This window comes from Carettochelys insculpta, chromosome 26, assembly GCF_033958435.1.
Source record: "Carettochelys insculpta isolate YL-2023 chromosome 26, ASM3395843v1, whole genome shotgun sequence".
Taxonomy (NCBI): Eukaryota; Metazoa; Chordata; order Testudines; family Carettochelyidae; genus Carettochelys; species Carettochelys insculpta.
The window spans coordinates 1,391,053-1,405,251 of NC_134162.1; the positions used below are offsets into that span (position 1 = coordinate 1,391,053).

Genomic DNA, 14,199 nt, shown 5'->3' on the forward strand with positions numbered 1-14,199 from the left:
AGGGCAGGGACTCCACTCAAAGCTGGAGTGCTGTCAATACCAAACACCTCCCCAAACACTGCTCGCTGGGTCAGCCAGCACATGGGAGAGTCCAAAAGCCTTGGCAATATTTCTCCAGCTCTTTGGGGAGATGGGAACATGTGTGCACACAGAAGCGGTTCTTTGAATGACAAGCCGAAGTAGCCGGAGAGGCGGTTTCCGAGACAGCATTTATTCTTATGGTTGCGAAATGGGTTTAGCAGCAGGACAAGAGCAGGGCTGGGACAGGGGAATAATTCTGACCACAACATTGTCAATTGATTGCCAATGGCTAGTTAGGACTGAGAGCCGTGCTTTGATGGGGGCCTGACATATGTTGAGAACATTAAGCATGTGCCCTTATTTGTCTCCTTATGGCAGACAAAGGAGACCTGCACGTTTTTCTGCCCTTCTTTTTAATCTTAGAAAAAATATGCAAGTCAGGTCTTCCCTGTGCATCACAAGCTTTCTTACTGCACCTGACAGAGTGAGGAAGGCCCACAGACAGCGAAGACTTCCCACCTGCACAGTGTTCACTAGGAATTTCTGTTAACGGGTGTCCAAACCAAAACAGAGAAGGACTATTCCCTTTCCCCCTTGGGATGGCATTCATTGCACAAGTCCTCCAGGGCAGACAGGAAGTTTTGCAAAGCTGAAAGAAAACAATCCAGCAGTCGGGTAGCACTTTAAAGACTAACACAATGATTTATTAGGTGACGAGCTTTAGGGGGACAGAGCCAGTTCTTCAGGTCATTTGTTAGTGTGTAAAGTCTTACATGGCTGCTGATTGGTTTCGGTAGAATACAGACTAACACGGCCACCCCTGTTACTAAAGCTGAAAGAGTCAAACATATTTTTTTCTGTGCAGATCAACTGAAAGTGACTGTCAGGAATTCCAGTTAGAGGACAGGGCAGTTTACATCCAACAAAATTGGTCTTTCCTGTATTAAGCTGTGCCATGAAAGAAACCTCACTGGTATACAGCAGTGGTGGACAAGCTACCTGCAGAGCCCCTGGTTCACACGCCCCCAGCATGCCTAGAGCCCCACATTCTTTCTCCTCCCCCCACCCCAGCACTTCTGGAGGAGCCACGAATTGCCTGATTCACACTCCATCCCTCCCCGACCTAGAAATCAGCTGTGAATCAGCTGTTTGTGAATTCTAGCTCAGGTGATGTGTGTGCTTGGAAAGTGCTGGAAGTGGGAGGAGCAGGTGTGTGGGGCTCCAGAGAGGAGGGGAGCACGCAGTGGGGCTGCAAGGCTGCAGGTAGAACCCCAGTGGGCTGTGGGCTCCTGTGGCCCACCGAGGTGAAGGAGGACCATTCATGCGGCCCACGGACTCTTTGTGGTTGCTCATCCCAGGTGCAGACTGAGCTGTGATAGCTGGACTCGGCCTTGCCATGATCTGTTGAAAACTGGCTAGGGTGAGGACAGAGAGGGGCAACACTGGCACTTTAACCATGCCAATGACTGTCAAGACCAATATGGGCTGTCCTATTTCCTCATTAGACCACCTAGGTCAGGGTGGCCCAGCCCAGGGACCACCTGCAGCCCAAGCGGTTCTATAGGGTTCCTGCAGCCTTGGAGGGGTGAGGAGTGTTTGTACCCATCCCCCAAATCCTGCCCTGCCCTCATCCTCCATCCCCATTGCACCCCTCCTCTCAAGCCTCCTTCCCCCAAGGGAGGTAGCCTTGGAGGTTACCAGTGGGGCCCAGTGCAGGGTGCCAGTAGGGGTTGGGTCCCTCCATGCTCACTGCAGTGGTGAGAGCTGTGGGGAAGCAGAGCTATGGAGCAGCCTCTGCTCTTCTTTGCTGCTGTCTCTCAGGCCAGCCTGTTGCTCCACTGCATGGCAGCAGAGAGAGGCAGCACTTCCCTAGGTGGGGGACCCGACCACTGCTGCCAGCCCCAGCCCACCCAAGGCCATGCAGGTTAACTTGAGCATGGGGGACCACCTCGTCCACAGGATGGGTGAGGCAGCCGCCAAGGGTCCCGCCCTCCAACCCCCAAAGTGCAGGGCCTGGTGTGCTGTGGATGAGATGGCTCTTAACACACCTCCCCCAGCAGGCGGAAGGCTCTCCAGGCCCCCTGCGCTACCGGTGGTGGTACCGGGCCCCCCTCAGGGAGTGTTAAATAGCCCAGGGTGGAAGACAGGGTCAGGAGATGTGGGGGGTTGGATGAAGTGGAGGCCCCCGGCTGGAGCTCTGCCACAGAGCAGCGCCTGCTGGCCCACTGGCAGGATCTGAGATCTGGCGCTGGTCGCCAAGGTAAATTGAGTTTGATGCAGGTCAGTGGCTCAACAAACCTGCAAAACAGACAACTCCCAAAAAAGTGAGAGACCACTTCAGCAATTCCCTCCATTGACAACTCAAACCACCAACGCATCCTTAACTCAGCTACAAACCTACACTGCACCCACAAGTGTCGACACCGGTCCAGTGGCAGTCGAGACGTCACAGAGGAAGTAACTGGGCCACATTGCCTGAGTTAAAGGCTGCATGTTTTGTAGGAGGCAGAGGTGCACATGATGTGGTTGTGAGTTGCAAGGGTTAGCTGGTGATTCAACAAGCAGGCTTTTGCTTTCTTTAACGGTTGTGTTGGTGGCCTACGTAAGCAATTGTTTGGGGCACCTTCATTTCAATTTAACCAATAGGTCAATTTTACCAATGAAAAAACTAAGTTGCCACTGTGGGATGAATGGACACCACCATACATCAATGAACCTCTCTAATCGAGAACTCTCTCCTCTGATATTTGTAATCTGGCATGATTTTAGTTACCTGGATATCCACCTATCACAGCTGTGACCAAGTTTCCCGTGGTCCATAAAATTTGTTTACAGCCACCAGTCCTGGCTCTCAGTGGTCTGTGCTGCTATTGAGCTGTAATTCACCCCTAAGTGTCTTCTAAGAGACCAGTAAGCAATGGAAGTGTTAGTGATGTGCTAAATAATATTGACCTCCCGTCGTACCGCAAATTTCCTCATCCGGCACCAGTCAGGTCTCAAGGGTGCTGGATTAGAGAGGTTCAACCTGTACATACAAGAGACCATGTGAAGGAGGGAAAGCATGTGGTATCTCGGGTTTTCTCCTGCCTCCCAACTCCATTTGGAGCCCAAGCAGAACTCAGCACTGCCAGACAAACTGTTGAGTCAACAGGTGTAAGCTATTTAATCTAATTGGTTCCTATTTGCAGGTCAGAGTTCAGTCTCCCGACAAGCAATGCTTCCCGGGAGCTGATATCCTTTAAATCTCTGGTGCGTGCTGGTGTATCAAGAAGTCTTGAAGGAAGTCAAATGGCCATCTGAGGTCCTATCATTGGTGTCTCTTGGTTTGGGAAAGGGTAATTAATTCTGCCACGAGTTCCCATAAGGAGTGAAGAGGTTAGATAGTGTCTCAATATTCACTGCTTACTGAAAAGCTCAGAGCCTGGCCACAATTTGCGAGCACATTCCACCAAGCTTTGGCAATATTCTTTACCAGTAAGAATGCACCTTGAACAATGAAACCAAATACCTCTAAAAAGTTTCAGCCCTGCACAAAAGGAATCTGGAAGTACTTTTATGTATTCTTTGTGCAAGCATGACTAAATTGGAGACACACATCTCCTAGAACTGGAAGGGACCTCAGGTAGTCATCTAGTCCAGTCCCCAGCCTTCTTAGAAGGACCAAGCACCCTCCCTGACATATATTTGTCCCAATCTCTAAATGGCCTCCTCAAGGATTGAACTCACAACCCTGGGTTTAGCAGGCCATCCCTCCCCCCATACAACAGACCTGAGTGCAGAATGACATTTTGAGAGCTTGCTTTTCCCCCCCTCGCCCACCACACATGCTGAATGTACTGTTTTATTAGTTTCACTAACACAAACTGGAGTCTTGTAAAGTAAGTTACACATAAAGCAGACAGCACTGACTAGGACAGGCAGCTGAACACTTTAATGGTCAATGCAACACTGCAAATGAACGTGGAGAACCAACACAACCATGGGAATTCAGACCTCAGCACATACCAGCCCAACAATGCTGGAAGAGACAACGATATGGTGAAGTGAATCCGACACACCGAAAGACTGCACGCACACTTTACCCATCTGTCACATGGCAGGTACAAGAGAGGGTGACACGGGAAAGAGGAAATGATGGGAATCTTTTGAAGGGTTTGGAAGTTTTCTGAAATTTAAATAAACCCCTTTGAGAAATGGCACTGCCACCAAAGCATATAGACTACTGGCTAAAGGAGATGAAAATATTTGGCAATTTTTATTCACAAATCAAGGGCAGGGGTCGGCAACCAAAATAGCGAGAACAGCCATTTTTTCCAATTTGGTGAAAATGCAACAATTTAAGAGCCGCAATGCACGTGAATACGAGACGGTCCTTAATAACTAACCACAGAATCATTGAATCACAGACCTGGATGGGACCTCAGGTGGTCATCTAGTCCAGCCTCATGCCCCAAGCAGGATCAACCCCAACTAAGTCATCCAAGCTGTGACGACGTCAAGCCGGAACATAAAAACTGCCAGGGATGGAGATTCCACCACCTCCCTAGGCAATGCATTACAAGGCTTCACCACCCTCCTGGTGAAGTACTTTTTCTTAATAACCAACCAACTCCTCTCCTTCTGTAACTTCACACCATTACCCCTTGTTCTGCTGTCTGTCACCACTGAGAACAGTTTCTCTCCATCCTTTTCAGAGCACCCCTTCAGGAAGCTGAAGGCTGCTATTAAATCACCCCTCCATCTTCTCTTCTACAAACTAAATAAGCTCAAATTCCTCATGTACTCCAGCCCCTTAATCATTTTTGTTGCCCTCAGCTGAACCTGTTGCAGCACATTCGCATCCTTTCTATACTGGGGGCCCAAAACTGGACACAATACTCTAGATGTGGCCTCATTAGTGCAGAATAGGAGGGAACAGTCACTTCTCTAGATCTGCTCGAAATGCTCCTCCTATTGCACCCCCATACGCCATCGGACTTCTTGGCTACAAGGACACACTGCTTACTCATATCCAGTCTTTCATCCACCATAACCCACAGGCCCTTTTCCACTTTACTACTGCTTAGTCAGTCGGTCTCCAGCCTATAACAATGTTTGGGATTCTTCCACCCTAGGTGCAGGACTCGACTCTTCTTGTTGAAGCACATCAGATTTCTTTTTGCCTAGTCCTCCAAATTTATCCAATTTATCATTCTGGATCCATCCTATCTACCTCTCCCGCTAGCTTGGTGTCATCTGCAAACTTGCTGAGGGTGCAGTGCAGTCCCTCATCCTGATCATTAATAAAGATATTGAACACCACCAGCCCCAAAACCGAGCCTTGGGGCACTCCACTTGAAACTGGCTGCCACCAGATATTGAGCCATTGACCACTACATGTTGAGCCCGACCATCAAGCCAGCTTTCTATCCATCTTATAGTCCATGGATCCAATCCATACTTCCTTAACTTATGGGCAAGAATGTTGGAGACTGTATCAGAAGCTTTACTGAAGTCAAGGTACATCACATCCACTGACTTTCCCATGTCCACAGAGCCAGTTACCTAACGTCAAGCCATACTTTTTTTCACCACTATTTTAAGATCAGTGTGCACACAACACTTTGTAATGCAATACATGTTTACTGCAGGACATTCACAAACCTTTTACATATTTTATTTCCTCACAGTGTACATGTGTTTGTACTACTGTCTTCCTGACTTTTACTCCCCACCCTTCTCTCTCTCTCTGGAGGACACTAGGGGAAGTTAGCCAACTTTCAGAGATCACATATAATTTGCTGTTTAGATATGAGTTGTTCATTTTTGGGCTTTTAGAGGTTTACTGTTTATTGAAAATAATCAGGAGGGTCTTTTTTTTTTTTTAAAAACATTGCAATTACAGCGTCAGAAGCCTCAAATAAATCCTTAAAGAGCTGCATGAGGCTCAGGAGCCACAGGTTGCAGACCCCTGGTCAAAGCACTTTGAAAAGGAGTTAACTATCATTTCCTGTTTTCCTGATATACACTGAGGTTAGGCTCCCCTGTTTAAATTAATAAATGAGTCCACAGCAGAGTCAGTCTGGGACCATTACATTATTTAGCCTAACATCCTGCTACCCAGGCCAGAGAACTTTGCCCATGTACTCTTGTACTGACACTAAACTGGTGTTCACCGAGCTTCCAGAAAGACAGCAAGTCTTGATTTGAAAATTTGCGAAGATGGGCACCCTCCCATCCCCTGGATAGTTTCTCCCAGTGACTGAAGATCTGTGATACATATGAAGAATAAGGCAGTCTGCTAGCTCTAAGGGTTGGGACACAGCACTTCCCTAGTTATAACTAAATCTGAATGAGCACATGTACCCCTGAAGTAGCCTGGCGCAAGCCTGAGGATCGAAAGAAAGAGTTCGGATTTACATTTTTAATTCTCCATTTAACATTGGACAAGAAAAAGTATGAAAAAGAGGTGTAACTGCATGGCCTATGATGCACAACCAACCAGCCTGGGGGATTTGAAATACAGTAATTGCTCGAGGTATGCGCACCCTGAATTTTGCATAAGTTGGGGAGGGCTTGGGGATGGGTTGGGACCCTGGGAGGGGGGCCGGGGGCACCTGTGGCTGGTGCTTCCCTTGGGCTCTGGGCAGGGGGAAGGGGGTTTTAGCCCACCCGGCTGCCAGCAGCAGCAGGCAGCTAGGTGAGCTAAAAGCCTTCCATCTACCACTCCATCTTCCATCCAGCACCACTCTGGGAAGGCAGTGGAAGGAGTTCTTAGCCTGACTGCAACTGTGAGAAGCTAGGCAGGCTGACAGCCCTGCAGACTCGCATTGTGCGAAACTAGCGTTAATGTGAGTTTCACGTAATGCGAAGCTGCGTCAAACAAGAGTTTACTGTGATTGCTCTGCAGTAAATTTAACGAAATGGTAGAAAAAAGCAAATGCATCTTACATGCCTCCTACCTGCTCACATGGTAACTTAGGTTGGGTGCTGGAGGGAGGGAGAGAGAATATTGTAAATGCTGCATTAAAGTTCCAGTTAAAGCAGGCCCTTTCGGGTTCAGAGGGGGACAAACGGTCTCTCGCACAAGTAAATTTAAAAAGAATGCAGCTTTCATCAGCTCAGCGTCAGACGTCTACAAACAGCCCTCCCATTTAAGATGTGTAATGCTTGTTCTCAGTATCCCCTGGAGGATGTTAAATCTGGCTTCAGATCGTCCTTGTGTCACAGGCAGCTTTTTAGTTGCCAGCTATTAGTATTTGTTGCCAGCTGCTGACTTCTTATCCTGCTGTATATTCTACCTGGTGTGATTAATTATGTGTTGCAATAAAGGCTCCCGCTTTCAGATATAATGGATGGTGCTGGCAGACCCATTGGCACTTCGAAACCTGGTGCCATGTCCATTCATCAACACGAAGACTCACAAGGGAGCAGGAGGACAAACATTCAAGCTTTGAGTAGCTGTTTGTTACCTGCTCCAGCCCCTACTCTCTCCTTTGCTCAATAGTTCGAGAGAAACGGGGGGAATGAGGGGTTAAAGTCTTCCACTGGCACAGGACAGAGCTCTCCACCCCAACCCATAGATGGAAAACACACCTCATGGCCATGAGCGATTTGCACAATTGATGAAACCAGCATTTCCCAGAAGGTGCCCTGAGCAGATAATCCAAATGCAGTTACTCTAAACCCTGCGTTCAAACACAGAACAAGGCCAGGCTGGAGGGTTTTATCTTTTCGGGTGGCTACCCAGACCCCCTGGTGCCACCTGCGGTGTTTTGAACCACAGACTTACCAGATCCACTCTTGAAGAGTGACCAAAGGAAGAGGGACAGTTCAGACAATAAGATAAAGACCTGCCTGGAACAGAGGAAGGAGGCGAGGTGAACTGGAGGGGAAGAAGCTATAGCTCTTCGGCTTCGGGGAGCGCGGTGGATGCAGAGAGCCTGGCTACGACCCGAGTCAAGGCCCTGTTTTCAGCCAACAACTGCTCATTCATCTGCCTCAGGGCGTGAATCTGTTTGAGCTGGTGGAGGTTCTGCAGAGAGTGAGATATGGAGTGGCCAGACAGACAGACAAAACAGACCAAGGATATAAGAGGCCACACGTGTGAATTTAGTTCACAAGCATTACAATAAAGAAAGCAGCAATGTGAGCAGAGTGGAGAGATGTGGAAGCACACACAGGGCGGAACACCACACTGACATGCTGGGAAGGGGACATCAGGCGCCACCCATTCTGCTAACCCCAACATCTGTTTTATTCAGAAGGGCATCCTCTTGCAAGCCGCCTTCCTTTCTACTGCTCCCATAAGCCACACACGGCAACCCTGGAACGACGTACTTGAACTTCCCACACAATTTACCAGGAGTTTAACGCCAGTGACTCATTAGCCACAGGGACCATGGTTTTGAACGTGGCTCAGGGGCAACTAAGGACCTCCAACTCCTCCCCTTCGCATGACGTCCTGGACAAACAAAAGCGGCTTTGCGTAGAAAAAGGGTTCTTGCCACATGAAGAAGTTTTTCAAAAACACAGACCGCAAGACACATGAACTCTCCAGCCTTCTGTTTCCAGCACCAAAAGGAAAGTAACCTGTTCCTTACAGTACTCTGGTCTGCCTCACACGCTACTCTAACGCTGTGAATTCCCATGCTAAGGGCTCGTCTCCACTACAGCAGAGACCAGCACTGCAGTGATCAACCCACTGGCCATCAATTTATTGCATGTGCTTAGACAGGGTAAATCAACCTGAACGCTTTCCTGCCTATGCTGGGACTCCACCAAAATGAGAACAGCCACCGTCAACACGAGAGCAGCCCCCGCTGACCTTACTGCACACAGCCTGTTGTGCTGAGTATGTCAACAGCAGCTACACTGTCTGCAGAACTGAATGATTGACGGCAGGGGTTAGTGTAGGCCTAAAGGCTAAAGCAAATGCATACTCCTATCAATGCATCTGCTGCACCCCTGCAATTCCATACGGTGCCCCTCACCCTTATACCACGCTGAATGGCAGCATCTTCTACTCTGGTGCCAGGTCATCTAATTGCCCAAAGTGACTTTCCTTGCATCCCCTCTGAGATCAGTACTCATTTGATAGCAGCCTTCAACTTCCTGAAAGGGGGGGCTCTAAAGAGGCTGTTCTCAGTGGTGACAGATGGCAGAACAAGGAGCAATGGTCTGAAGTTACAGAGGGGGAGGTATAGGTTGGACTTTAGGAAAAACTATTTCCCCAGGAAGGTGGGAAGAACTGGAATGTGTCACCAAGACAGGTGGTGGAATCTCCATCTCTAGAGGTTAAGTCCCGGCTTGACACAGTTCTGGTTGGGATGATTTAGTTGGGGTTGATCCTGCTTGAAGCAGGGAGCTGGACTAGATGACCTCCTGAGGTCCCTTCCAGCCCTAGGATTCTAAGATTTCACCCAAGCTAAATCTGAGCCCTGATCTCAGCCACTGAAATTTCAGCACCTCTAGCCACTCATCTCTCACTGAATTAGGTTTTTTGTTTTTTTTTTTTTAATTTTCTTCCAGAGCACTACTGCCTAACTCGCACCCTAACTAGCGAGAACAGAGCGAGGAACACAGCATTCTCAATTAAATGAAATCAATGGAACCAGAGTAATAAAGAGATGAATACTTTAAAAATGAAAGACTGGGAGAGTTATAGCTGCTACAAGAGACAGAAAAAGCAGGATGAAAGACACCACTGCAAAAGAAAAGGAGCAAGAGCAACACACACACTAGCTGAATATCAGCCATTATTCATATAGAGACGATTTTCTTATTATACACATGCTGGGTGGTGGGACAGGAAGTGACTGAGACATAAGAGCTTCCTCTTCCGAGCAGGACCAGCCACTCTCGCCACCAGCAGCCAGTTGAGCACATGCGCAGCACGTGCTAGATAATAAGCTGGAAGATGGAGCAGAGTGCAGTGAAGTTGAGCAGAGACCAAAACAGTCACAAGAACAACAATCCAATTTGAAAATGAGAAGACCTAGATACAGATCACAGCGGCTTAAGATCTTGTGCTTCCTGAACATCCAGATAGTCGAATGCTCCTCCCAGTGCACGGGCATGCAATGGTGTCGGTTATGAAGAGAAGCAGCCACTGGAAAGGTAATGCCAGTCAGACAGTTAAGTCAATATGGTGGATTAAGGTGGAGGATTCATTGGACTAGGCACTCTCTCCTGAACTGCGAGATGAACTGACAAAGCGGCCAAGAACGGAAACGCCACACCCAACTTGCGCAAGACAGTGCTGGCTGCAGTCACGAGAGAGGACACTGCAGCTGGGACTTGTAGTGCTGAAGGGCTGCAACTGTACATTAAAGATGAGAGAAACTGCAAATGAGATCTGCATGCCATAAACCAATGCCAAGCACCAGTGAGAGGAAACAGAGGGACACGGCACTTTATCAAACAAGTCAAGGAACCAAGAGAGCTACCTTTAAAACCTCAGAAGGTAAACATACGTTGTAGTTGCAAATACAGGAAGGAGGCTCAACATCAGTATTTTCGTGTGTAAACTATGAGCTTGCTACAAGTAGAGACATCCCCTGATATCTAGACTGGCTTTCTCTGCACCAGCACCATTCATTTTGGGTAACAGTGAATGTTTCGTACAAGGGGCCAAATTCATCACTGGTGTCAACGGAGGCACACGTTATGCATTTGGGGCAAGGAGATTAGCCGAGATTAGCAAAGGGTTTAGCCTTCAGCTGGTCTGCAAAACGCGTGGCGCTTACACGTTAAATGTGAAAACACACGATGGCCTTTAGCATGTGGCAATGAACTTGTGCAATGGAATTGGAAAATCATCTTTTTGTGAGTCCCAGAGAGACTCTATCTTACCCTAGGGAAATGAGTCACAGTGTACCCCTAATTTGCCAATGCCAAATTGGTCTTTCAATAGAAATATTCATGCACCTTTATTAGGCCAGAGCAGGCTGCCTCAAACATGCTCTAAATGGACTCATTCCGAGAGACTGACATTCTTGTGATACTGCCAACAGAAGAGCCCTTGAGACACCAAAGAGTAACGATCCCCCCTCCCCCGCCACCCATGACATTTCAATTCAGCTGCAGTGCTCCATTGGTGGGCACTCGCAGTGGTGTGGCTGGCAGGAACAGAACAAAGAAAATGGATTTAAAACATATGAGAGGCAAGTCAGAGAATGAACTGCTCTGGATTTGGAGACAAGGTACGGATATTGGATCCAAGCCTCAGAATGAAAAGCACCTGAGCACAGCTTTGCCTCGGCAAGACTGCAAGCTACAATAATCTGGAGCTGACTATGTGCGAAGAGGTGTGTATGCCCACAGCAAGGCTTAGCACGATGGGCAAAACTAGCTTTCCTGTTATTGCACTCAAAGAATGCCTGGCAATGGCCAAAAAGCCAGGCTCAAATCCAACAGCAAATACCAGCTCCGAGGGCTCGTTGCCTTCACTGGCATTTGGGCTACAGAACAGCTGACAGCCCATTCCAGCTGTCCTTGCAGTCACTTTGCAGCTTCTTGGGCCTGCACTGGTGAAAATGCAATACTTTAGAGCATCTGGCTCTTTCAAGAGGGCTCCACGCACACATCTCACCAAGTGCTGGGGTATTCTCTCTCGCTGCACAGCAAGGACACCCTGTACTGATTTCACTGGATGCTTGTTGTATCTTGTTTTTGGAGATTGGGCCAATCTTCAGAGCTTGAGCATTGAATTCAGTTCAGCATAAATGCTCATTTCTTTTTTCTTTTTCACTTCACTGACCAGGTTCCTGCTCCTTCCGACAGATCAGCACCACCTCAGACTGAGTGAGGAAAAAACGTTCTGCACTTCTGTCACTCCAGCAAGTGCACCTCTATGGGCACATTTCTCAGGGTCAGCTGCTTTTCCTCTTCATGCTGTTCTCTGCATTTTAGTCGCTGTCTTCACATCAGGATAAGCCCACGAATTCGGGGAGAAGGGGACCCAAGTAGTTAGAAAGCAGAAGCAGAAGAAGGGGCAGGAAAGATTTCCACCGTGTGTGCCCAAGAACCGAGTGCGACTCCCACCTGCTTCTCTAGCTACAGTGGGATTCAAGTCCTCTGTATTCACTCTGGCAGGGATCAGCCTCCTGGAGGACACCTGATGCACAGAGCAGGAGGAGAACAAGACAAACACCGAAGAACAGGGAAGCTGCAAACATGACAGATGCACCGAGACAAAACTTGTTATCCCTAATGGGAGGAAAACCTGAAAATTCCAGGATTAATACTAGTGCTAAATGATCCAAGACATCTGATTACTGGAACGTCTCCCATCCCACCCCTCTGTGCCCTCCATGTTAAGGAAAAGTAGTGAACTGGCTCATCTGACTTGTGATTCTGCACCAGTTCGGTAGGCAGCGATTGGGAATATACAGGAGCTGCAAGCAAAGGGGATATAGCTGTCAGGAACTCCAGCTGGGGGTGATACTGGCAGTGATGCACAGCTGTGAATTAGTTTTCATAGTACCATTCACACATTCTCTTAAGACACTCATTCAGCAGATTAAAATCTCCATTCTCTCACTTTCAGGAAAGATGCAAGACAACAGAGAGCACCCTGCTTTCCTAAGCATCCTGAGAGCTCAGAAGCACTGCCTCATTTAGAATTCTAGCTCAGCGATTTATACCCCCTTAGTGAGTGGCTGGCAGCCAAGAAATGCTCCAACACAGCAGGGTGCTGACAGCACGCTTCTGAACTTTCTGCATGAGTAAGAAGACAGAGTGCAATGGCAGCACAGAGGAGCTGCTGTCAGAGGGAATGGTTCTTCGTTCTCTTAACACAAGGTCACTTTGGCGCCTTCTTCGGGAGAAGCACCATAAAGCGAGGCTATGAATGGGTAAAGCAATCCATGAAAATAGTAAGTGATAGTCCAGAGGCTCTGATAGGCCAGTCTCAGTATTTTATCAGCATCAAATGCACTGAAGCACTCAGAATTGACAGGCCATCGAGTCACTCGACAGGTCAAGTTGCTTTGTGGTCCACATGGACACTTGGTGCATAGAAGATTTACACCCTGGACTGCTGCAAACTCTGTTTGTAAAGACAAGCCCCTGCTAGTGCACCTGCTGTAGGAACAGGGGATCACGGCTGCTCCGAGAATAACATTTTTATGGCTATATGCAAGAACTTTTTCTCTGTGGGATGAAACACTCACTGTTCTAAAGCTTAAGTTTAAAATAACCTGTATTCATGAGAATACCTATCCCTCCCCCCACACAACCAGTTAGTGCGTGTGGATTTCACTCTTATTTTCAGCTCATCAAACTAATGCTTGAAAGTATGTGGACTAAGGCTCAGACTGGGCTTGTTTCAACACAATAATGACATTCAGGGTTCTTCATTCTCCCAGCTCTGTTCAGGTTCTTGCATGGCACTGGGATGTCTGCCTCCCCACGTAAGGAGGCACAATATGGGCTTTCTGGGACACTGACCCCTGTGGCAGGAACCCCACTTTGTAGGGCCGTCCCTGAATCCCTGTCTAAGAACCAGGGCCTCAAGATCCTCAAGTAATTTGAGTTTAAGAATCAGGAGTAGCCAACTGGAGCTTTACTTCAAAGACTCATTATGCTCAGTTAAAATCTGAACTGCCTTTAAGCAAATGTGAAATTGGAACCATCTCCAGCAAGGCAGGAAATTGCTTTCATCTCTGCAATAGGTTAGGTAGGGGGTCAGCAGCTCTGAGCCCTGACAGGGAGAATCCTTTTTGTTTAAAGCAATGAAACTAAGTCCCACTTGGATTGCATTCAAAGGGAAATAACCCAGAGGAGAGAGAACAAAGAGGTGCACTCTATCAGCGTCAGCATTAGTGTAATTCAGTAAGATGACGTAACACAGCAGAACTAGTTTAAGCCTTTGGGCTGTGCCAGTGAACCAAAATCCTGCCTCCCCACCATCTGAATCAATGGGGCCAGCCAGATCAGTGCTCGCAGGGCTTTCAAAGGAGGCCGGCAGTCCTTCCACACAGCTCGCTGGAGGGAGAAATGACAAAGCAAAGGTGCTGTCTAACTGGAGCAGTCGCTGCTTTGAGCTGGCATGTGCTGCTGAGCATCTCTATACATTTCAAAGAGGGGAAGAGGGAACAAATATAGGGAAGTCAGACAACCTTCTGTTCCAAGATGACTCACTGAGATACCCTTCCAGCAGCGTCCTCTCGGAAGGAAGGGAAGAAGTACAATCAT

The 14,199-nt window shown here is 48.0% G+C and overlaps 1 protein-coding gene across 4 annotated transcripts in view; it reads right to left on the reverse strand.

Moving 5' to 3' along the window:
• PPP1R12B (protein phosphatase 1 regulatory subunit 12B) overlaps window positions 1–14,199 on the reverse strand; it is a 188,092-nt gene that overhangs the window by 6,632 nt on the left and 167,261 nt on the right. Inside the window, exons 25-27 of one of the 4 annotated variants that reach the window (XM_074977284.1) lie at window positions 12,046–12,118; window positions 8,437–8,450; window positions 7,858–8,035 (exon numbers count right to left, since the gene is read on the reverse strand). The exons of the other annotated variants lie outside the window; for them this stretch is intronic. Of the exons in view, the coding sequence (XP_074833385.1) occupies window positions 7,901–8,035; window positions 8,437–8,450; window positions 12,046–12,118 (222 nt within the window). The 3' untranslated portion in view covers window positions 7,858–7,900. The remainder of the gene's footprint in view (window positions 1–7,857; window positions 8,036–8,436; window positions 8,451–12,045; window positions 12,119–14,199) is intronic. 4 annotated transcript variants of the gene reach the window in all.